Source organism: Larus michahellis, chromosome 2, assembly GCF_964199755.1.
Source record: "Larus michahellis chromosome 2, bLarMic1.1, whole genome shotgun sequence".
NCBI lineage: Eukaryota > Metazoa > Chordata > Aves > Charadriiformes > Laridae > Larus > Larus michahellis.
Window position 1 is genome coordinate 17,418,803 of NC_133897.1, and position 25,470 is coordinate 17,444,272.

The 25,470-nt window shown below is 38.8% G+C and overlaps 1 protein-coding gene across 45 annotated transcripts in view; it reads right to left on the bottom strand.

The window, feature by feature from the left end:
- Positions 1 to 25,470, bottom strand: part of SVIL (supervillin) — a 141,632-nt gene that overhangs the window by 17,624 nt on the left and 98,538 nt on the right. For 25 of the 45 annotated variants that reach the window (XM_074574349.1, XM_074574363.1, XM_074574362.1 and 22 more), the window contains 11 exons: positions 24,735 to 24,758; positions 23,185 to 23,671; positions 22,077 to 22,296; positions 16,402 to 16,531; positions 12,342 to 12,419; positions 11,690 to 11,758; positions 5,101 to 5,251; positions 2,521 to 2,598; positions 2,352 to 2,438; positions 1,105 to 1,282; positions 655 to 827 (listed from right to left, as the gene is read on the bottom strand). In XM_074574349.1, coding sequence (XP_074430450.1) covers positions 655 to 827; positions 1,105 to 1,282; positions 2,352 to 2,438; positions 2,521 to 2,598; positions 5,101 to 5,251; positions 11,690 to 11,758; positions 12,342 to 12,419; positions 16,402 to 16,531; positions 22,077 to 22,296; positions 23,185 to 23,671; positions 24,735 to 24,758 — 1,675 coding nt within the window. The remainder of the gene's footprint in view (positions 1 to 654; positions 828 to 1,104; positions 1,283 to 2,351; positions 2,439 to 2,520; positions 2,599 to 5,100; positions 5,252 to 11,689; positions 11,759 to 12,341; positions 12,420 to 16,401; positions 16,532 to 22,076; positions 22,297 to 23,184; positions 23,672 to 24,734; positions 24,759 to 25,470) is intronic. The other 20 variants (XM_074574364.1, XM_074574360.1, XM_074574331.1 and 17 more) reach the window with 8 other exon arrangements.

Genomic DNA, 25,470 nt, shown 5'->3' on the forward strand with positions numbered 1-25,470 from the left:
TGTTTCATCAATACAGACGATGTTTAAAGCGGATCTCCCTTTATTCCAATGTAATAAGGAAAACTTGTACCCAAAATGGTAAAAGTGACTTGAAAAACCTTTGAATAAATTTTACAGTAATGTCTCTTGCCATCCGTCTGGTTGTCACAAGAAACAACGTTACAAGTAAAACACAAAGCCTTGCCACAGAGCACCGATCCTTTATGGAAATTAATCTTTTGGAGTCAAGAAGGCTAATCCCAGTTTCTGAGAAAAAACGGGAACCCAAAATTGAGGCCAGTGTACCTGAACAAAACTTTATCTATTCTTGCCAGCTCTCCCCTCCAGCATAACATAACGCTAGATCTGCTTTCCTTGATCTCCTCATCCTGCAGGTGCAGTGGCACTCTCCTTCTGCACAAAGTGACTGTGCTAAATATAAATAATTAAACCTATGCACAGGAGGCTGCTGTAGGTGGCTTTCCTTGATGAATTCACACGTGCCCTTCCCCTCCAGGCCTCCCAGACAGCCTACATTCAACCTTATACCTCAATCAATTTATTGCCTCTCAGAGAATATGTTCCATTCCTTCAGTTGTGGTTTTGTGTTGGGATTTTTTGTTTTGAATTAAAATAGCAAGACAGTGTCTTGTACAAATCATACTATTAGCTTACTTTTTTCTACTTTCATTCGCTTTGACTCCATGAAGGCAACATTCAGTCTTTGTTCAGTATATTCATGAAGAATATCTTCTCTTGCTGCCAGCATTTTCAGGGGGTTTCTTGAGGACTGGACTCTGCGCGTAGGCCTAACTGCACGTTTGTGCTCTGCTACAGAAGATATTAACCTGAAAAACAAGCAGAGTTAATAATCATCAGTTATTTTCCTAGTCAGAATCATCTAATGACAAGAGATTTGCTTTGAGTTTGGGTATGACATTTGTTAGGAAATCAGGATCAGTTCCTTGATTCAGGCCGAAGAGTGATTTCAGAAATGTGTAGAAGAAATGGACAACCCCAGTAATAAGGTATCTACAAGATGACTTAAAGTTGAGCACTTTGATCACTGCCCCTACGTCTGCATTCAAGACAATGGGGAAATAAAAAGAAAAAAAAATTTCTCACTTTGGTGCATAAGGATCAAAGATGGCATCAAAGTCCTCATCAAGGTCCAAAGGCACTGAGGAGGAAGGGAAATCCACATGGCGATAAAATTTGGAAAACGTTTCATCATCATCCAGCTTCATCACCTCTTTCACAGATTTTCCTGTAACTGTCAGCACCGTCTCTTGCATCCCAGCAACTGCAGGAAAAAGAAAACAACGTGCCCCATAAATAATCATACTAGATTCCAACTCTAGAACAGGTAAACATGGCTTGCTTGGTAGTTGTTGGGGTGGGCTTTTTTTGGGGTGGTGGGCGTTTGTGTTTTTTTGTGTTTGTTGTTTGCTTTTTTTAAAATGGAATTTGAAGGAGAGATGGTAGAAAAGTCTGTTGGAAAAGAATGATGAAAACTGACTGTAACTGCTACTCATACGCAATAATCTTTATTGCAAAATGGTTGGGAAATATGTCCGAATAAAAAGTTGGGCACTATCAAAAATGAGTTGTTCTGATGGATAATATAAGCATTTTATGGAGTTGTATATTCCATCTTGCTTCCAATCATATAATTCCTTCCTTTGAAAAGATCTACTAGAACTACAAGTGGAAAAGTCACTGCTTCAGAATAGTGAGTTTGGCACAATCGTTATCCTATGCTAGTGCCTCCTCTGCTGAAATGTGAATACGTTTGTTTATGATATTTGACACTCTGCAAATTACAAAAGGATTTTTGTCTTACAAATGGAGGACAGACGTATGAGATAGAGACACCAGAGAACTCCAGACAGCTTCATAAGTAGCCAACAAGCTGTACAAGGAAGCTGCATGAGCTGCTACAGAGAGTTTTCAAAAATGCAGGAAGGTGAATGAATTGTGCTTGGGAGCAGCTTAGTGTTCTATCTTGACCTTAATAAGATTAAACTACATTTAAACCTGTTTCACTGTATATGGCAATATGGTTCAGACTGGCTGTGTGGTTTTAAGAAATTTTCTTCTCAAGAACATGTACATCATGCGTAGAGAAGGAAGAAAGTTATTTTGGCATTTGTGATTTATTCTATTGTACATTTGTAATACAATAGCAGAAGGCTTTTTTGTTAAAATTTAGCAAAGACTGAATCACAAAAATAAACAGTGTGACCAATACATGCGTTCTGAACAAAGAAATACTCAGTTTCTGTTACCAGATATTTTAACTAAGAGGTACTTTAAGTAATTTACTGAAGTTGAAGAGTGGATACATTGCCATCTTTGGTAACTCTACCAACCTTTGTTATTCAGCCTTCCCAAGAACGACTCCAGCTTGTCAAGTTTCATATCTGATTCCAATTGCATATCAGGCCTGGCTTCAATTTCTAAGCAAACCAGAAAGTAAAACTTGTTAATTGACAGGACGTAAAAAAGCCTGAACATATTTCAGCTATTTTTATTCCTTACCTTCCAAGGGCTTGGTAGACTTCTGCCGGTTACTGAAAGGGGATGCTACTGGTGTTAGTGCACTTGGAGAAGCCAGGCCTGCAGAAGAACAGAGAACACAGAAAATGCAGTCCTGGGTCAGCCCACATTTCCAATGATGATTGGGGAAGCTATTTAGGGAAAGCAGACGAGCCTGACCACTTCCTATAGTCCCTCATATTTTCCCAGCCTCCGTAACTGTTGTATTATTAGGGATGGCAGAGCATACTGCCTTGTGTGCTCCTGAAATCAACAGCAGCCTCGGAAACTGTCCTGATCACAAGAGCAAAGCTTTGTTTCCAGTGTCCGTAAGCAAGCTAACACAAGATACGTGCTTTCTCTTGAATATAGCCATTTCGCTTGTTTTCAAGGTAGCAGCAGTTCACTTGGTCTACATTTTGGACTCCAGTTCTACCTCAAGCCACATTTTAAAAACATGCAGCAGCTGTTCTGAACAAAAAGATACAGTAAGCAAGGAAACTACCAAGATCTTGCTTGGCACCTTTACAACCACCACCCCCTCACCCCCCTTTTTTAACTAAAACCCATTTCTATTGATACACATAGCAGGACGCATCTGACGGATAAAATAAGATGATTTTTGTTTAGTTCTTTTCATGTGAATCTAAATTGCTACAGTAAGAGAAATGACACTCTATAGGTTTCATGTTTTTTATTAGGTAGAAAAGCATACTGAAGCAAAGAATTGCATCTTGTTGCCTAGACTTTCAGAAAATGGAAAAAATTACATTTAAACTTTTCTCTAATATCTATTTTCTACTTAGCCATAGCTTACTAATTACTGAGCCACATAAATTTAAGCCCTTAGTTATGTTTATCAGATTAAGCTGATACCGTGCTAGGAGAATATACACTAATCACGTTTCCACTATCTTTACTGCAACTCCTAGCAAGTCATAATTGTCAAACACCAAGATAGATTTAGAATACAATCGAGTAGCTTTTCCACTAGCAATTTTTTTCCCTGTTACTTAAGAGACTCAAAATTCCAGCAGGTTTTAAGTCAACTGGTAAAGCCTTCAAGACGTATTTGAGAGGACACAGCTCTTAAGCAGCTCTCCCAGGACTTAATCCACAAGACCACATTGAGAACCGCTTCAGATGTTAGTAAAGGATCACCTTCCAATTAGGACTGAAAATTTTTCAGCCATAAGAAGCAATTAAAATACAGCATCTGTGCACATGTATATAACAAGTATTTAATTTTGCATTGCTTTCTCATCATCTCTTAAATTAAAAACTCATCGTGATAATTTATTCTTTTAGGCAACAAAAATAGCACACATCTCAATAAAATCCCACTTGGGCTACTTTTATTGATGCCACTGCCGCTAGATTACCTTGCTTCTCCAAAAGAATGATTGCAACAACTAAAGAGATCCTTTACAGGTATTTTTCTTTTCCCATTAAGAAGAGCAAATGCTATCACCCTCTATGCCTTTCCAAAGACCAATCTATTTGCTAAAAATCAAACATCTCAAAAAGCAGTCTGCGGGCAACTGAACACTTTTTCTTGGTGATCCTCCAAAATATGTTAGTCTTTAAACACTGACCACTGGCATTTCTAGCAGCAAAACAATGTAGGCAGCAGCTAAAATCTGTTACTAATCAATGGCATTCGTAATAACCATGTATCTGTTTATTTGCCAAAAGAACGTGGCATGGATTGCAAATGGAGTTACTTCTTGCTTCAATACTGCCCTCACTCCACAATGATTTTATTTTCGGTCGTTGCCATTTAACGCAAGATTCGTTGTTGTGTTCAATAACGAAGTTCTTGTAACAAAACAAAATTTAGTATCCATTAACCACAAGAGATCAGTTTAGCTGCCTTCTTCCCAAAGCTACCATCGTCCCACGTGCACTGCATGAACACCTGTATTTCTACCATGTACAGCCTTCAGAGACTCCTGTCCACTTCAGAAGAATGATTGCATGTGGAAACAATGACTGAATTCAAGAGATCCCAAAAATGTCAACATTGCTCCCTTGTCATTTCTACTCCCTGGTTCTATGCAGAAATCTGCTCAGTGATTTCTTCAGCCAAATACAACACTTGCAAGTTGTTGTCCAAAACAGCATCCATAAAAATAACACGTGTTTGCTAAATATTCCAAGTGATCCTAGGAGTCGGGGAAGTGCCAGCAACAGCAACAACAACTAGATTTCACAACTTTCCTCTAGACAGTGCACCTGGGTTTTCAAAGGAAGAATAAATAAGAAAGAATAATCCAACTGTGCCCTCTGGGTTGTATTAGAAGGAAAAATGAAACATATGGCTATGGAAGTGATTGAGTACCACCAGTCGGACAGAGCCCAGTAATAACCGGATGGTAGTGCAACAGCGCAGAACAAAATGGATCAATACCAGTGGCCACAAGTAGCTAGAGCGAACAGCCTCGTGACATGATATTCAGTTGAAAATAAACAGTCCTCTCTTGCTAAACATGGATACCACTTCTGCATAGCTTTAGCTTGACTTTATTTTGACTAGACAGATAAGCAGTGGCTTATTTATATTGGGATCATTTCATCACTGACCTTTCTTTACCATTCGGCCAGCTACAGTGAACTGTGTGGAGTCATTGGCTGCTCCTTTACCCTTGGACTTCCAGGCTTCTTCCCGAGCTGTAATCAGGTGTTTCCTTTCTTCAATGGTCATCTGACTCTCCTGGTTATCTGCCACTCTCTGCTTTTTGGGGGGAAGAGAGAGAGATGTTTAAAAATAGATAAACTGACCGGGATACAGCAAAAGACTGGCTGAACATTTCAACTGCCAGCTGCAGATGGAAGAGAACAGGAGAACAAGCTACTGAAGTAAAGTCACAGACACACCTTAGTGACCCCGACCCTGAGAAGCTTCATTGTCTTGCTGACCCATTATACTGTGAAGATAAGAATTTGATCTATGCTCTTTGAACTTTTCTTGAAACTACCAGCCAAGGCAAAGAGCATCCCTCTAAGCAAAACAAACCATTTACTCTGCGTACGATATAATTTTCCAGACCTTGTTCTTTTGAAGCATGGCTTGCTACACTAGTGAGATCACTAAACTGACTTTCAGCAGATGTTTTCAAGTGCACAGATCTGCAGGTGGCACAGGGAATAACAATGAAGTAATGAAGAAGTATAACTTCAGTTGGTGATTTCTGAATCAGTCTCTTACACTAACTCAATTCTCCAGGCAGGATAAGCAGCTTTATGTCTCCAGAGGCTGCTTACTTTAGCTCCTAGGTCATCTTGCTCTACTGATTTTTTTTTTCCAATGCCTGTCATCCTCTTTCTCTCCCCCACCAGCCTTTTTTTTTTTTTTTTAATTTTTTTTTAGGTCACTTTCAGCTTTCCTCAGTTGCTTTAGAGGGTAGCAGCCAACAGCTTGAGTGATCAGAAGCAGCTAGGAGCACTTACTATCTTAGTGCCCTCCTAACACAAAGGATTGATGACGGTACATTAAATGGGAAAGAAACTGAATTTACATACTGTATGCCTGTAGTAGGTCAGGCCAAAGAAATATTGCTTCAATGCACTTATCTTAAAAAAAGTGGCAACATTTCAGGGATTATACTGCATAGAAATTGAGCATGAAAGTATTTTTAGCGTATGGGACTGTCAACCCTAGAATTAGTTCCAAGTTGTGTGCTATTTGGCATTTTTCTTCACAACCTAGCTGCTGGAATTGAAAAAGCACACAAAGGGGAAATGAAAAAGTATGGCTTATGAAGGCTTATGAACATATGGCTTATGAACATAAAGTAAACACTCTTCCCCTTTCAAGATACAAGGAAGAGATATAAACCCAGATATTCTTATTTATTATTTTCTTAAAATCAAACAGACTAAATAAATCACTGAACTTTATATAAAAACTACTGTGACCACAGGGAACACACTGAAATACAGATTTTGTAGCTTTCAGCATTTATTAGGAGCAGTATCCATCAGCCAGAAGAGTAAAGGCAAGCCAAGAAGTGGCTTGAACATGGACTAGGACATGAGAACCCTCCACTCCTGCCCTATAATTCCACGTATCTCTGCAGCCTTCTTTATTAAGAAAGATAGCTGGGTAGCCAGATACAATGATTGCAATCAAGATAAAAACCTCTGCTTTTTCCCTAGAACTCCAAAATATTCAATAGAAACAACAAGACATGATATTCAATTGAATATAGCTTCCTCATCTGTAAAAGCCTCGGAATGATTTAAGGAAAAACACTGGAAGTAATTTCTGTTCGCTTCCCCCAACCTCTGCTCATTCCAATGTCAGCACAGCCACCTCTGGGATGACCAGCTGATAGGAAAAAAAAACCACCACAGCAACATACTAAAGCAGATCTGGGCAGGAAATTAATAAATACCTGATGAAACCACCAGTGACATTTCATATACAAACCAAATACTTTTAACTTAGTGAGGATGCTGACTTCCCTTCCAATATAAGGAGAAGTGAGGTAGAGGCAGGAAGTAGAGTCATATGGATTCTTTCATATGTTTGTTGGGTTTTTGGTTTTTTTTTAAATGACAGGGGGCTTAATTTTGAATTTTGTCTACAGCAAATACCTGAAGCTTCAGAGTCTGCAGAACTACTGGAAATTCTGAAGACACAGACCTGGAAAGTGTGTGTGTTAATCACTATGTATGTAAATTGTAAGAAAGATCATGAGTAATTCTGGAGCTGCGTCAAAGGACAAAAGAGAGTAAATGTCTAACAGCAGAAACAAACACTTTTTTTTTTTTAATGGAAGATTTCAAGCTGTTCCATTGGACAAAACATCTTTACAGTTCGTAAAAAAAATTAAAAAAATCAGACTGGATGTGTATGTTACAAAACTCAGAGCAATTCCATGTTAGATCTCTTCCTAACGTGTGAAGACTCCCACCTTCATTAATGACCTTCATTAATGACCAAATAAGCTAAGAAAAACGATAAACTGAATAGACACCAAGCAATCCCTAACCCATTTAATTTGCTGTAACAGTCCTGGTGAAAAACAAAAGTATATGTGATGATTAAAAGAAAGAATAATTTTCTATAGCTGGAAATCTAACACAAGTCAATGCAATTGTCAAAAGAAATTTCATAAAAAACACACCTGGTAATTGGGAACAGTTTAGAAAGCTTTTGCAATTGCCAAATAGCAGCATTTATGGGGCAATGAGTTGGTCAAAGCACATTCTGTCTGGGAGAAAATATGGCAAGAAAGGTAAAACTCGACTAGCTTTTAAATGCAAATTTATTTCCAAGTGAAAAAAAAAATGAACATACGAAAGAAGAATAAATCTCAAATTTGTAACTGTGACATTTTGATAAGGGGAGCTCAAGACCCCAGTAAAAAGACAAAAAAAGAATTAGTGTATCAAGAATAAAAAAAAAAGATAAGGAAAACAACAGCTCTAATTCCATTCAACAACAAAGGTGGTTACATTCAATGAAATATCCTAATTTATCATGAAAAATACATCTATGTGTTCATTGATATCTCTTGTTTCACATAAATGATAAACTCCCCAAATGAAGCGAACCAGAAAACGGATCAGAAGAAATGCACTGAGAGTAGCCTTGAGGAGAAGGACTTGGGAGAGTTGGTTGATGAGAAGCTCATAATCTGGCAATATGCGCTTGCAGCCCAGAAAGCGAAACGCATCCTGGGCTGCATCAAAAGAAGCGTGGCCAGGACAGCGAGGGAGGTGATTCTGCCCCTCTACTCCATTCTGGAGAGACCCCACCTGGAGTACTGCATCCAGCTCTGGAGCCCTCAGCACAAGAAGGACATGGACCTGTTGGAGCGGGTCCAGAGGAGGGCCATGAAGATGATCCGAGGCCTGGAGCACCTCAGCTATGAGGACAGGCTGAGAGGGTTGGGGTTGTTCAGCCTGGAGAAGAGAAGGCTCCAAGGCGACCTTATAGCAGCCTTCCAGTACCTAAAGGGGGCCTACAGGAGAGATGGGGAGGGACTCTTGATCAGGGAGTGGAGTGATAGGACAAGGGGTAACAATTTTAAACTGAAAGGGGGAGATTTATGTTAGATATTAGGAAGAAATTTTTTACTGTCAAGGTGGTTAGACACCGGAACAGGTTGCCCAGGAAAGTTGTGGCTACCCCATCCCTGGAAGTGTTCAAGGCCAGGCTGGATGGGGCTTTGAGCAGCCTGGTCTAGTGGGAGGTGTCCCTGCCCATGGCAGGGGAGGGTGGAACTAGATGATCTTTAAGGTCCCTTCCAACTTAAATCATTCTATGATTCTAAATAACTGGAATGGGAGATGCTCGAAACACAAGCAGTGCATTAAAAAAGCCACCTTTGAAAATGGGAAAATGTATAGGACTGATAAAAGCTCAGATGGGGACAATATTTAGAAGTAAAACTAAAGCATATAGAAACAGGTCACACAAGCTGTGTGTTGTAACAGATGCTCATGGGAAGACTGCTGTAAGACAATCAACGAAGAATGAAAGCACAGGCGCGTAATTAATGCCATTCCACATGGCATTATGGAAAACAGGTTTAATCAAAATGGTAAGTTTGATGAGATTAAGTATGATTAAATATGTTAACATAGTTACCTCTGATTTCTTTAATATATTTGACTTAATCACGGATGACATTCTGAGGGGTTTTTGAGCAATATAAAAATATCAGTGCAGCTTACAGACTGCAAACTAGTTAACTGACTGAAAAATTATTTCTAAACAGAAGAGAGCCATGCAATGATCTGCTTCATCCCAACTTTGATCACAATGTTTTCATGCACATGGAAAAAAGATACAGTTCTGCTGAGAAGACCCTTGGGATGACACCAACATACCGAAGAGTGATGAAGATAAAGAAGAAATAATCACATAGATGGGTAAAAAAAGGTTATTAGAAAAATCTGGTAAACAAAGGCTTTGAAGAGAAATGTTATTAGAAAAGGGAAACAAGCAAAACCCAGACAATTAGGAAGACAGAAAAAGATGAGAAAAATTCCCTTCTGAACAGATAATCTGTACTGCAATAGCTCATCCATTTCCAGCCTCTACACTTCTATACCGGATGCTGACAATTTTGAAATGTTTCAGGAAAAGACTAATATATTTCTTTTAGAGATTTGAAAAAAATCTACCTCAGATTAAATCAGATGAGTATTTTTCCTGAAGAGAGGGTTAAGAGTTAAATTTTACCCAGTGAGAATAATTACACATGAAAAATTGCTCAATAGTGCAGTGAATTTTCTGTATGTTGACAGTTTAGAATAAAGAGCGTATTTTTCTAAAAGATCTGTTTTAAGTCTGAGAAGGAGTTATAGACTCGATGCAAGAACAGTTAGAAACAGGGCTTACTTTTCTCCCACCGCTTGGATAGGGTGGATGATGATACTGGTCTTTTCCAGCACTGCAACACATTTCTTGACGGTATGCACAGGGACTCCACTACTTTTGCAGTTCATGCTAAGGAAGGGCCCGCATCTAGGCAATGCTCCATTTTGTACCCTACAGTCTTCCAGTCCAAGCAGTGTCTTGGTCACAAGAACACAACTGGGAGTAGTCTGATAGCATACTGGTTTGTTGTTTGGGGTTTCATTTTGCTTTTTAATGCAAGAAATAAGTGAATTAATTGTTTTTTTATGTTGAAGATCTAGACTGCCCCTACCTGGGGGAGGCCAAACCAAGAACGAACATAAAAAAAAAATAAATGTATTTTTCAAAAAGAGGATCCATTTAAAACCAATGCTACAAATTACATAAAAGAAGAATCCAAAAAATACCTATTTGCTTTTTAATACAAGTAACTTCTCTAGTTTAGGCTCCTCAGACAAAAAAAAAGCATGAGAAGAATCCAACATCTGAACAAGTATGGAGAAGTTTCTGCATTGTTTTCCTCTACAACTTTAAATGGGCCTTGTTATAACGAGAAAACTCAAATGCAAATGCATGGCTTCCTGTTCAAAAGTGGTTTGAGCAAAGTAGAACATACTCAAATTGTGTTTGGTGCAAACAACAAACAATTAATTGTGCCAGAACAAAACCCCAAACAAATCTGTATGCACCTCGATACTATCCTAGAAGGAAGCAGCTTCCCAAGAGGGCAGGATGCAGCTCACCATCGTCAATAGAAAGCTGAACACTTTTTGGGTGTTCCCCTTTTTAGATAGATGGGATGAACAGCCCACTGAAGGACCTCCTCTCACTACTGGAGGGATATTATGTTATTAATTTAGACCATGTATTTACCTTCTAGTTACATAGAGCTGGTGAACTCTGTTACAACAAAATGAATAGGTTATCTAAGTAAATAGTAATAAAGCCATATTAAAACCAGACCTTACGGAGAACAGCTAACACTAACAGATTTTAATTACTAGCCCCAAATTTATTTTTTAATTTAAAAAAAATCAGAGTAAAAGATCATCCTCAATAACAGCTATGAAAGTGAACGTGGAAATGGTAAATATCAGATATTTATCGTAGTTCCAGTAGCCCCTACCATAGTCATCATCCTCTGTTCTAGCAGTGAATATCTGCCCCTCGGATTCACTGCCATTGCGCATGTTGGCCAGAATGCTCCCCACATGCACTGTATTTTGTGGGGAATAAAGAACCCAATGGATTTCTTGTAGTACTACAACCACGGATCTGAGCAGGGAGGCAAGGGACAAGGCGGTGTAATAAAGCAGAATTAGACTTGCATAGATCTATTGAGACCTTCCAGTGAACTGTCCTTGTTTCCTCATGTTTTTCTTCAACTTGTTTCTTTGTCCACTCCTGCCTTTGCTTCTTCTACCTCTGATCATTTGAAACAGGTACTGTTTGCTCAGATTAAGATCCAGGATTCTACTTCTGCACAAAGACAACTTTGCTATGTAGCTCTAGCTGAAGAAAGTTTATATTGCTCATTATCTATTAATTCTTCATAAGTAAGATTTTCAAATTATTTATGATGGAATTGCAGAGGTATGGACGTGATTTTGAAGAACACTTTACATGAAGCTTCTCTAACATTGACTGGAACAGCCGCAGAACTCTATTCCCAAGCAAACGCTAAGTTAACTCTGTTGCCACGAGTTGCCTTGGGAATCTGCATCTTAGATCTGAATATATTTTTCTGTCTTACTCCTCCCTCCAATAATTAAATAGTAAGTTTGTACAGCATTTCACCTTCCATCTCCAAGGATGACGTTCATCAGAAATCAGAGAGCTCGATTCTTTCAAACTAGTACTACAGACCTTAAAGGAAGAAAGAGAGAGAGAGCGGGAAGATGGGACAGTCAGAGAATAGAAGCAGGATGTGCCAAGGCAAAAACCCTTTAGACAGGGACCAGGGAAAAGCACTACAGGAAAGTCACCTCTGAACAAAAGGAGCTTGGTTTTTTTACAGTCAATAAATTAGATGATTTTATGTCTTACATTGTATATGCGCATTATTTACAGAGAAGTCAGGGTACACAGCATTTTAGAATAAAAGAAATGCTGTGCAGTTACATATTGCTCCTTTTACATACCCTTTTTAACAACTTGTGAGTTTTCAGTATTATAATAAACGCAACAATGCCTCCTTCATTTACTTTCTCACCTATATAGTCTAACAGATACAGTATTTTTAGAAAAGCAACCATAAGAGAAAGACTGGCAGAATGTATACTGAAGAAGAGTACACAGCATAGTGGCATAACACTATATTTCTTTAAAGCAGCATTTACTAAGCTGGTTAATCAGTTAAGAGGATTATTAATTTTCTATGTAAAAAAACCTGTCAAAATGTGCTTACTTGAAATTCTTGAGCATTTAAATTGTGCACACTTTTGCTCACCTGATTAATAGGTAGAAAAGGATGAAATTTATGGAGAGCGGGTATAACGGGAGAGTAAGTAGAAGCATATACAGGTTCCTATGACAAGGACAGAAGCAAAGCAAAGGAATTAGAAAAGAACTGGACTATCGGAAATGGGGGGGAAATCACTCATCTTCCCCTAATTTCTTGAAATGAAGTAAATCTGAATCTTTTAATCTTCTACAAATGTTTTCCCTATTGGAAAGACAGAGATCAAAAATGTTGTCATAATACAACAGCATGTTTACCAAAACCATTCCATGCAGGAATTAAGTTAGTAACAACATCACTACAACTCAATGCAGAACAAAAACAGCACAGCCAGAAGATACAGTTTTCATATGCTGATAATTTTTATGTCTCTGTTTTCATGCACCATTAAATAGATGAACCATGTCAACCACAACGTGAATAATTCCGCTGCAAGTTTAATCAGACCCTGCTAAATAACAAGCCACCTATTTTCTGGATGAAAGGAAAGAATGCTTACTAAAACTGGGATATTCAAAAAGCCATCTGGAGGGAATTGCTAAGCTCACAGCACTCAGCGAAGGTGAGTTCACCATTCTAAACAAAGCCTACAAATAACCCCTGCCTCAGTGCTGGGCTTACCCAAAGCTGATTAGACATGGCATTATCATCTATAATTCTTGCTTTAACCTATAGAAAGGAAGAAATGTGGAACACTGCACAGAATATAGGTAAAGACAGGTCATTAGAGTGGCTCATAATGAAGCCTCATCATTAGAGTTTCAGCTTTGATTAGAACGGGATACGAGCACTTGGTGGATGCCAGATATGAAATGGGTAAAACTATTACTGCAGCAAGAGACTAATATTTTGCATAAAAGTCACTTTTTAAGGGCTCACCCCCTTTAAAATTTTTACATACTTCATCTCTGAGTAATTTTGAATTGACTGCCCAGCCCTAGCCTTTAACACCAGTGCTGAGCTGCAGTCTGAACTTCTGTTAAGAATTAAGTGCATTTCAAATGTCATTCACTGCTTTAATGTGACTGCAACACAGCTGGTAATCACATTAATCAGGGACTCTGTTAAAAATGCTGACTATAAAATAGGAATCTTCATGCCAGTAAATCTTGCTATTTTGATACTAAGGAAATATTTTAAAGTTAACTTTTCTAACCATGAAAAAAACAAGAAACTGGAAGTCTTCCATCCAACATAAGATGATGAATACAAACATACTAAATAAAAAATATTTTTTCCAAATAAAAGGGATCTTTTTTCCAGTATGGCATTCCTCAGTGTACGATTGTTCCCCTGATGTTAGAGTTATTTTTTGAATTGTTCAAGTATGTTTTACCATACATATAAATAATCTAAGAAGTCTCACAGCTTCCAACAAATTGTCCTCCTATGTGCAGCAATCATCCAAACAGATGCTAGACCTCCAAGTAAATCTCAACTCCCCGCCCTCATCTGCATCTCCTTGAGTTAATTCTTTATTCCCCTTTTTCCCCATTTGAGGTTGCTCTGTCAGCTTTTCCACGAATTTTATGGTTTTCCTACAGTTTAGCCTACATATAAATGACTATAAAACATTTGGAGAAACATGTTGCCATGCAGACAACTGGGCAGAAGCATTTTGACTAAAAGTGACTGAACAGCACTACTTAATGTAACTGTTTTATTAAGAGTGTAAGTCTTCAACTTTTGTTGTTTATAAGAAATCTAAATGTACTCTAGTAACTTCTATTTTATATAGCTATGCTTCAATAATTTAAACTCCAAAAGAATTAGATAACCTTTTAAAATACACACACACACCCCCCAAAAAAAACCCCAAACCTAAAAACCAAACCTAAAAAGGTGTTTGACTACATTAACAGGAGTGACATATTGCAACTAAAAACTTCAGGCATTATTTTGAACCAGCAGGGCATGACAGAAGTTTACACACCTTTGCTGTTGATGCATGACTGCCATGTGTGGAAATTGTATTTTAACTAACTCAAAACACAGTAATCAATACAATTCCTGCATTTTTATTGCAATCTAACAGCCAAAAGATTCTTAAGTACATTGGAGTCCCAAAGCTCTTCTACAAATAGAGACTTCAGTGGCGCACTGCTTCATGGTTCTCAAAGGGTAATAGCCATCACATTGATTACTTATCAATAATAGTATTTCCAGGTTTAAGGGCAGCTGACATGATGTGTTGTAACCAGTGTGGTCAATTTATTGAAGCTTTACGTTATTTATCACTTATCACGTAATGAATCAGCGTCACAAATATCCATGCAGTTCAGGGGGTTGTGTATCTAATAAGACTAACATTTTTTTCTTATACATCCAAGACTTCACCCACGGGCACTCATGCAAATCCTTTGATTTAGGCTCTAAATAGCCAAGAGCTAACGTGAACCAACAGAGTGGGTGACCCAGTGTCACAAAACTCCCACTGTTAGCATTGTCACATCAAAGCTTGTACCCTTCAAGCACGTCATGCTCGCTTACTTGCTTTAAAAGCCTAACTTGTGCTATGCTGAGTGAAGTTGCTGCACATGGTAAACCAGCAGGGAGGATATGGGCGCAGGGGAGTTAGAAGGGAGAACAAAGGTTTTGTCTCTGCCTAAATCTTGGCAGCTGCTTAAAGGTTTTTCTCAAGCCCATTGTCTTTAGCTGCAGTACATTTGTTATCTGATCTCAACAGTTGTCATTTTGGAGACTAGCCTGTTAAAAATGTGACCACAATTTTGCTTTCCTTGCTGAAACTATTTTTGCTTTAGGACATCTTTCAAACCAACAACTGGATTTTTCAGCAAGTCCACATGGCAAAACCAAAACAAAACCCATAACCCAAACTACAAAAATCAGCTTTCTGTCCAGTTAGCATGCAACCATTGTGTCACGTGTTCAGGCACAGATTATCGTCAATAACAGACTGTGTAACAACTCCTTACTTGTAATATACTGATGTAAGAGAAAACTTTTCATTATTGTTTGCCTAAACTATTTAATAGAAGCAGCATTTTCATAACTAAATGATTTGATCCAAAGATTACCGTCCCCACTATTAACATTTATAACACTAATTTTATCTTCACTTGTCCTCTGTGAAAATACTCCTTCAAAAATTACAGGTTTTTGAAACAGCCTATTTTATCTGACACTTTAATTTTCAAAATACTAGCCTCAGAAGAGAAGCAAGTCTACATTAGTCCTGTAGTTTGAACTAGCAGTCCATTTTGAAGCAAATCTCCCAGTCATCCTTGCTCTCTGTGCTTTGGTTCACATGGCAGAATGCACAGACTTCTGGATGAAACTAAGCCCTGAAGCGCACTCCTGGATTCCCATTAAGACCACAGCTGCTAACGTGCAGTCGAGCCACAGGAGCAGACTAAATTTAGCTTGAAGTAAAACAAGCAAGTATGGCATGGACAGCAGGTCCTCATCAGTAATAGCTGTGCTTTACAGACTGACTCCTGCTGAGCCACGTAACTTACTCATGTATAGACATAGCCAGAGTGTGCCTTTCCTCTACACCTTTGTACCCATCTCCCCTCTATTCACTAACACTGCCAAGACAGATAAAATCCTTGTCCAGATGGCTGTGGCTATCCACAAACACCAAAGATCATGCAAGATAACCACAAGACAAATGGCTCATGAATGCCCTGGTACCTGCATTTCCTCAGTGTTTCCAGTATTCAAAATTACTGCTCAAAAAAAACCATATGCACAGAGACAACACAGTTTTAGGACTCTGAAATTTTTACAAGGTCACCCATACTAAAGAAAACACCTGAACTTAAAGTCTTAAGGCAATTTCACTGGGGGGAAAAATGCTTAAAAGACACTGTAAAGACACCTTAAGCTTACATGTCCCAAGACAGTGCACACATTCTTGTTTAAAGAGCTCTCATGTTGGGAGAATAATTTTTTAAACAAGCCTGACAACAAGAGGAACAGCAGGAGCTAGCAGCTGATATTAGGCATGCCTGTCTAGTTGGATGCATCTTCAAAAAGCTGAAGCATTTCAAGCAAGATGTTTTTTCCAAACAAGGATAGTTACCTTCTTCAACAGCTGCTCAACTTCTTGCATCTGCGCGCTACGATCACTGACAGCCACTTTTGCATACTCCTGCTTTTTGCCGAGCCTGCTCTTCCAATCTTCTTCACCACTCTTCTTCAGCAATGCCAACCTAGAAGAAAAACCGTGCCAACAGGTAGCGTTAAACACTTTACTTCCCGTTATCCTCAAAAGCTACCCTTATTGTTTCACTAATGCTGCATTCAAGAGAATCTGAAATTAAGTTTTCTAACATTAACTATAGTTATTTACATTTCATACACATATACAAAGCTCACAAATGAACACCAAGCCTTTACTGAACATGTTGAATGGGAATCATCTGTCAAAACACAGACATCTAGATCTGAGACAGGCGCACCAGTTAATTTGTACAGTCAGTGGAAATTGCCAACACAGTCAGGGGAGACCAAGGTGCAATGCAGATCATCCGAAAGTAGACATATAAATAGGTTAGGTTAATCACTGCTTTTTTCCCCTCCCTTCTGTCGATGAGGCACAGAGAGTGACTAGATCAGCTATGGGTGCTTATGCATGTCCAAAGTTGATAAGATGAATCCTACCTTTCATCTTTATTGTATGCAATAAAAAAAATTTAAAAAATTATTATCTTTAAAACCCAAGAAGAAAGCGGTCTATTCAGCAGGCACCCCCCAATTAGGTCTCATCAGGCATAACAAATGACACCTCTGCAGTTACTGCTTTCACTGCAACTCCAGTGACTGAGGTTACTACCAGACTCCCAGGGATCACTTAGGATCTCCTTGCTTAGCTCAGGCATTGCTGCGATACAAATCAGTAGTACTAATGCTCTTGGTGCTAACTATACTACAGGTGTGAAATCTATCTGCAAGATTCAACTCATTTAAAGGATGTCTTATATTTAAAGTGTGGATTACCATTAATCTTGGGTAAGTAGGATCTTTTAAAAGTGTTATTTCCTAATCTTGAGCAGAATTCTCAATATAGCACAACGGGACACTGACAGGCTCTGGTGGGGACAGCATGTAGATCTATTTTGCTAGAATTAGAACCTATTTGTCCATACAAACCCTCAGGTGATTAATTCTGATGGCAGGGGAAGGCAATTAGGAATATGAGGTCTACACAGGCATGATCTTCAGTTTACCTTCCTCAGAAATTAGTATTTGTATGAATTTTCTAGCTTTCAGAAATCATTCTTAGTAATCCATAAAAACGTAGATCTGCAATACTTGTGCGAACAGTTCCATTGGTCCAGTAAGTAATTTTTATTTTAGTTGAATTAAGTTTTACTACATAACTTTCTTCAATCCAGGGCATTTCAGTAAGGATTATACAAAATCCTTAACCCTACCGATATTTGAACAGGGTCAGTAGTTAAAGTGTTGGCGACTTATTTTGACCACAAGATATGGAGATTCCTTTTTAGAGATGTGATTACTGTTATGCTCACAGTAAGTCTTGTCTTGAAACTCTGAGAAGGAAAGGGTAGGACCGAACAGGTCTAGCCAGAAGCCAAGTTTCAGGCAGCTGCTTCCTGCAAAAATCCAGGGGCTGCAACCATGCTACTGACCTATTCAAGGACGACCAATTGGTCCTAAGTTGTCATTTGAGAAAAACTGAGAATGCAGAAAACAGTAAGTCCACAGAATACAATGGCAGTAAGAATGTTAGTATTCAAGAAAGCAGTTACTTCCTCTCTTCCTGCCCAGACAGGCTGCACTGTCAGGCTTCACATTGCCTGCTTGCTTCATACCTCACAGCACGGGATGAGAAGGGGTGAGAAGGACTCACAATAAGGAGTTGAGGCCATGGTCATTGTTTCCAGAAGGTATACAAGATTTCACTGCCCAGAACTAATCTTCTGGATTGCATCCATGCATGTGTGAAACTGTGGAGGAGACCAAGATGGGACTGAATTGCCACCACGCAGTTGAATTATCTTCAATAGTTATGTTCTCTCAGGTCAGCTTTGCTTAGAAACGATCTGTGACAACTGAAGCTGGAAGGACTTTCAGTCAGCTTTGGCCTAAGATGGGTTTGTTTTTGAAAATGTCTGTAGCTGCTCAGCATAGCAAGCAGGATTTTTTTTTTTTTTTAACCTGACATTACTGCAAGGAATTTGCCCTAGACCTTTGCCCCAAACAGCTTGGTTGATCAGGAAGAGAAAATCTATAAGACAGTTTCTATGTCTCTGGAGAGTTTATTTTCTCCTGTGTAATAAGGATGGATTCATACCAGCCCTCCACTCTTCGCTTTTATATTAATGAAACAACTCGTTCCCAGAGCGAGAACACACGTTTGTCTGTTTTGAGGAATGAAATCACCACTTAAAACCCATGATTGCCCTGTATGCCATTGAAAACTTCACTACTGTGTAAAACCTAAAGCCATGCATTTGTATGGAACGGTGGAAACAGCAATAAACTCAGACTGCCCTGACTCAGCAACAATTGGAGAGCACCCTTTTGTATGAATAAAGATGCAAGAACTACTATTCTTGCAAACAAGTCCACCAGCTCAGTAGCTTAACTCAAATTAGACAGCAGTTGATTCTTTGGAAAGTATGCAAAAATAAGGCAATTATTGGGTCTAACCCTTAGATTTGTTTAAAGCCTGCTGACTACTAGTTTCATTGCATACCTCTAGTTTTCCACTTTCGATAAATAATGAATAATCATTCATTATTCACTTTCACAGTTCTATTCATACTGCTTTTGCCTCAAAAAGTTCCTTTTCCAACATGAAAAAATCAGTTTTACTCTTTTCTTGAAAGAAAAAACTTTTTTATATATCTACCCATCTTTGACAGCTTGCTCTGCATCCTTCTTTCACCTACTACTGAGATAGAGTATCTGCCATCACGATGGAATGATCGTTATCCCAGAGGTGTCAGGATGGGTTCAAAGCAAAAGCTTTCACAGCTGAAGGCAAAATGTTGGATTAATACTGAAGAGAAATAGAAAGAAGATTTGAACAATGGTTTTGCCTAAATAAGGAGCATTGTATGAAAAGCCTTGGCAAAAGTTCTGGCAAAAAATGTCAAAAATGACACATCTTCTGTCGCAGCATTTGAGTACCTTGGCTGCTAGTGTTACCCTTAAGTCAGACTAAACTGGACACAGGCTTGACTTTCACACGTACTCCATTGGCTGCACTTGACCAGTTCTTTTCGGCTAAATCATAAATCCTAGAGGCCGGTATGAGATAAGCAACTACAAAAAGGAAGCCGACTGTTAAGGTATGCATAAATTTCACTATAGTAGTGACTTGTCTACATAAGAAAGTCTTGTTCTGGTGTCCATACATCAAAGAAGGTTGAAAATTAAGTTTAAGCTGGGCTCTTCCTGATAAGGAATGAATGATGGTAAGAGGTCCCACAGAAATTAGTTTTCTGTAGCTTTTTTTATATGGCGATCATGGCATGCAGATCATTTCTAAAGTGAAGCTGATATGGTGGCCTCCTAGCAACTTTGGTCTCCATAAAGGCACAAAGACAGGTAGTTACACACAACTGATGCTCCGTTTGAAGTCCTACAAGACAGTCTCTTCCCGAAGGCAAGACAATTAAAAAAAAGTGTTTCCACCACTCATATATAACACATCAGTGGATCAGCCCTGGCAGCCTAAAACAAAACACAGCCAAAACTGCTCAAAAATATGACCCTTTGCTCCCTCTCTCACCTCCAAGCTGCTTGTTTGCAGAAGAAGAGAGAATACGTGTCTTTTCTTCCTTGAAAAATCATGATTTCCATTCTTCCATATTAGCTAGGTAATTCTGAAAATGCCAGGTATGCACTTACTCCACAAGGATAGCATTAGTTCAGTGAAGTAAGTCTTTGTGGAAAATCACTTTCATCCAGACCAGCATGCATGCATCCTGCAGAATATTACATCTGTGGAAAAGCTGTTCTTCCATAAGGTGAAAGAATGTCTGACACAGCCAGAAAAATCCATTGGATGGGAAGATGAAGTTAGTGAATGTAAAAGGAAAAAAAAAAAATCCAGTGTAATAGTTAATCTTTAGCAGAAGCGTTCTTTGAGGTTTACGAATACTTGGCATCAGCTATAGCCAAGCAAAAGAAAATGACCGGTTGTAGTTTTTTAATTCTGGGCCAAGAAGCAGACCACTGTGGTATTTTGGAAGGCTAAAACATTTTGATACAAGCTCTGCCATATACAGATGTTTGTGGAAGTGGAATATACAAATTCCTGACAAGACAGCAGGTATTTTCTTTTGTCAGCTGTGGGACTGACTAGACAGTCTTGGAGGCCTAACAAAAGTGATTCCAGATTGTGAGTGTGACGGACAGTCTCTACCATCAGTTCCTCAAGAGATCAACTCAACTGAAGAATTTAATTTAGGACTGAAACAGCTGCTAATACTTGGATCTTCCCTTCCCTCCAACCTCTTTTTCCCCACCAGGATCAGGGAAGGCAGGTCATTTACCACCTATAAACCAGAAGTTCCTGGTCTTAAACCTTATCTGCCCTGACAGTTGACATATTTACAGAAGGGGGACGGGAGGGATGAAGGTTGCTTTAAACAAAACAACAACAGGAAACTGAAAAAGGTAAGTACATCCTTCAGAAGGGGGACTAAGACTGCACAGCTGTTGTAGCTGTCCCTGCATCCCCTATTTATGTTAAGCGGATAACAGGGAATGGGGATGGTCTATAAATGAGGATGACTCACATACATCCTAGAAATACATTAATTTGAGAAGCACGCTTTGGAATCACATTTAAAAAAATAAATGGTTAGGAGTTCCTAATATCAGGCCCACCTCACCAAGAGAGGGAATACTTTTACACAGTGAAAGTTTAATCAAGTGGCTATTTTTATTTATTGGTTCTGCTTTCACTGCTAAAAAGATGGAGTAAAAATAGGCCTATTTGTCAACCTGAAGCAAACAATTGCAATTTCACTCAGTGGACTGCTACCAGATCCTTTGGGGCTGAGTTTATACTCTTAAAGTTTTAACTAAATTAGAACAACTTTTACAAGTACTAAAGCCGCTGTTGGAGCTCTAGCTGTGAACTCCTACTGTCCGCACAAATGAGGAACACTTAACATTTAGCTTCAGATCAGAATGATCTTGGGTTGGAAAAAAATATTTTTAATACTCCCACAAACCCATCCAACTCATTACCGTTTTAAAACCCCTACAGTAAGTTTCCAGAAGTCAAAATGGCAACCATGCATTTCTGAAGTAGAGAGGGAAACACCACAGACTCTATTCCTGACTCCCCGTATTCAGCTTTTTTAAAAGAGACTCCCATAGACCAACAACAAATGGGCTATTAAAAAAACCAATCACATTATACCTGTTGTAATTGAAAGAAGAACTTGGGTAAGTATACTGTCAGTGTAAGTGTAACTAGAACATATATTTTTACAACTTTCATTTTCTGAACTACTTATTGATTATTCAGGTGGCTCTTTCAAAATCAGAGTATCACGTTCTCTTGAACAGTAATTCTCATTCATCATCTGCTTTATAAGCATGTCAGGCAGATTAGCTGCATGTTTCTGCTGTTAGCATTTGACATCTAATAAAGCCTAATAATCACTGCTTAGCTTTTTCAGAAACAGCTTTAAAGCTTCTTTTTATACCATCAGCCTAATAACTGTATTTATAGAGATCATTTAGAAAAAAGTGAAATTTAAGTACCTTTCCTTAATTGACATCGTTTTGCTGGAATTATCAAGGACATCCTCAGCTGTTTGTGCTTTGTTCTCTCCAATGGAAAACATCTCACAGGAATTCTTATAAAATTTGCCTTCCAATTGTTCAGAGAGCTCCTGCAGTCTACAGGATGCTGCAGTTGCAGTTTGTGAAACTGTCCTTGTTGCGGATGTGCTGGTGAGTTCAGAAGTAGGTTCAGTGTGGCCTGCCCATTCAAAAGAGAAGTCCTGAATTAGAGTTAGCACTATTCTCAAACATATTTTACATTACTAACACTGAAGCAGCAAATCTGGTTTTTAAGTTTCAAATCACATGCTATCCTAAATAGAGAAAAAATTTCTGCCTGAGCTAGAGGTACGAAGATTAATCATGCAATATTATCTGCTGTACGGACTGGCCATTTGTGACTGAAGTTCACATGAAGCCACAGAATACCGTGTTCAATACACAATTCTGAAATTCGCGTGGATGAGGCACAAAGTGCCGCTCCTGTCATCACACCAACAGGAAAACAAACCGACAGATGAAAGTGAGAGGGGAACAAAGAGTGGGTGAAGAGAAGCAGACAAAATTTAAATAAGAAGTTAACTTATTGGTAAAGCATAATTGGTAATAACTTATTGGTAATGCGTAAGTAGCATGCTAGGAGGACATTTAATAGATTAATAAAGACATTATTTTCTAGGAGGGTGTTGGGGGCCTTTTTTGGTCTTGTTTTTGCAAGCAGCAACTAAATCACAGGAAAAACTGCCTTGATGAAAGATAGTAAGAAAATCTGAATAAAACTGAGCCACCTTTAAAGACTGAGGAATTGAATGAATAACAAAGAAAAAACTGTATTTGTAAGACTTATGATTTCACAGGTATTTCTCTACCTTTAAAGTAGCGTTAAAAAAAGGAAAAATAACCAGCCTTAATAATGCTTGAAATGAAGATGTTTAAAACTAAAGAAACACCATTGTTTGCTTAACAAGACTATACCAAAACCGAGCCCATATATATACTGCACCTCTTTGCAAAACCTTGCTTTTCGTGACACTTTCCAAATCTACCTTTTCTGCAAAGGACTGGCTTTCTTTGACTTCCCATTTACCTTGCGTATGAGTATCAATTTCTTTCTGTTCAAGAGGCTGAAAAAGTGCTTGTGAACTGAACAGTTCCATGCTGCCCTTCCTCAGGAAGCTGTATGTTGTCTCTTTGTGGTAGTCTCCTGTTTTTTCAGGAACAGGATGTGTGGTTTCCTCCTCAAAGGAGCTGTACTTTGTAATTTCATTAGCTTCACGTGCTAGAAACCTCTTTCTCTCTTCTTCATGCTTCTTTGATGCTCTGTTGCTTTCTACCGCTTCCACCGAGGGCTGCCACTGTTCTGACTTCTGTGTGTGTTTTCCTGAAGAGTCCGAGTTTTCTGCTGAAGAGTGGAATCTCAGATCCGCTCTAGCGGCAGTGCTCACGCTTCCATCACTAGCTGGTTTCGTGTGCAGGTCTCCAGCGTACAGCGGAGAAAGGGTAGATGCCATCGTTGAAACTGATGTTGCAACTGAAGTTGACAGGGGAGTAATTTTTCCACTTTCATTTTGTACCTATGAACAAAAAAAATAAAAATCAAAGAGATGTAAAAGCTCTGAAATCATCAGTTCCCAAAAACAATCTAATCACATCAGTTCTTCAGAGATGTGCTTCCGTGTGAATACAGTGCTCTATAAATATAGACTAGAAACAGATAAGGAGAGCAACAATGCCCCCATAATTTGGCTGCAGACGGCTTACTCCACCAGGGAAGAAAAGACTGCATGTCGACAGCAACATCTTTAGTAATAAAAGGTGTATGTGTAGCATGCAACATGACGTTGTGTCAGAGCTCCACGCAAAGTTTCATACTGACACGGTGCTGTGCAGCACTGGGGAAAGAAATTAGTTCAGGTTCCAGACACCGGATGACATGCCATGTGCCCAGGCTAATCAACTCTGCATCTCAGGAGGGCTAATTAGCTTTGGCACAGCTCTGCTCTGATACGGTTATGCAGCTTCCAGCTCTGGAGCTAGCTCAGCGCCAGACTGCTCCGTGCTGTTCTACACAGGGAAGACATTGCTGATGCTTCTGCCACATAAATCACCTTCATGCAGGACTGTTAGTCTAAGACTTTTTCAGATATGAAGCATTGGCTGTCATGTACGTCTCAGACCAAAGTATTTGAATACAAGAAGCATATTAAAGAAACCTCCAAATTTGCCCTGCTGGCCTCTAAAGTGGAACAGTTATCTTTTCTACTCTTCTAACATAATAATTTCATAAAGTTTTCCTAGAGGCAGTTGAGATGCAAAATTTTCCTGAAATGCAGAGCTTGGCTTTGTCTTCTCCAAAGGAGACAAAAGCTATGAGAGGGACTGACAAACATGCCTTCATACACATCAGGAGAAATTTTTTGTTTGGCGTTTTGTTGTTTTCTTAAACTGCAGTGCTAGTGAACAGCATGCAAAAAGAACAGACAAAATCACACCAAATCAACTGAAAACTTAAAATGCACATGCAAATTCCATAAAGCATGGACAACACGTTAACCACTCATTAAACAAAACGGAAAGCAGAGCAAAGACTACTAGGCTAGCTCAAAGGTTCCAAAGAAAGATTAAGAAAATAGTTACCAGTTTACTCTTTTTCCATTGCATCTATCAGAATTAGAAATTTAGAGGAGATCAGCAAAGGGATTTCAGCTTTAATTACAAGATATTTACATTTGCAATTATGTATTTTGGTAACGTAAGCTCTAGTTATTGGTTTTGATACCTTCCTTTTGTTTCTTCCTAGAAAAACCATAACTGCATCTCAAAACATCCCAACACTCCAAATGAACAGTTCACTATAGAAAGCCTTTTTGAAAATACACTCCCATTGAACTTGATTCAGGCATCTCTGGTTTCTTTTGCTATGTTCAGAAAGAGATGACAAAACATGCTTCCTCTGCGTTTCCTTGCTTGAAGAGCTTTTCTGTAAAAGTCTGACAAACTACTGTGACTGTCATTGGCTTCTTTCCCATCCGCTTCAGCCCATTTCTGTTGATCTCCTTCCTTGCCCCCAAACAAGTTAGTGACACAATCATTAGAAAGGCCAGGCTGTGACAGCGGTGGCATATGAAAAACGAATGGAAAGAGGACTACGTAAGGTCTGGAAATCTTGCTAAAGTTAATTTGCTAAATATTTTCTACTACTTCATGCCTAAGTAAAGCAGGCATAAAGTACAATTATCTACCTGTACAACTTTGCACCAATATGGTTAAATCCTGCCTTCTTGCTATTCTATTGATTATAATATGGAAAAATGTATAATCACGAATGAAGCACACAGAAAGAGAAGGGCAGGAGCTTTATAATGCTCAGATT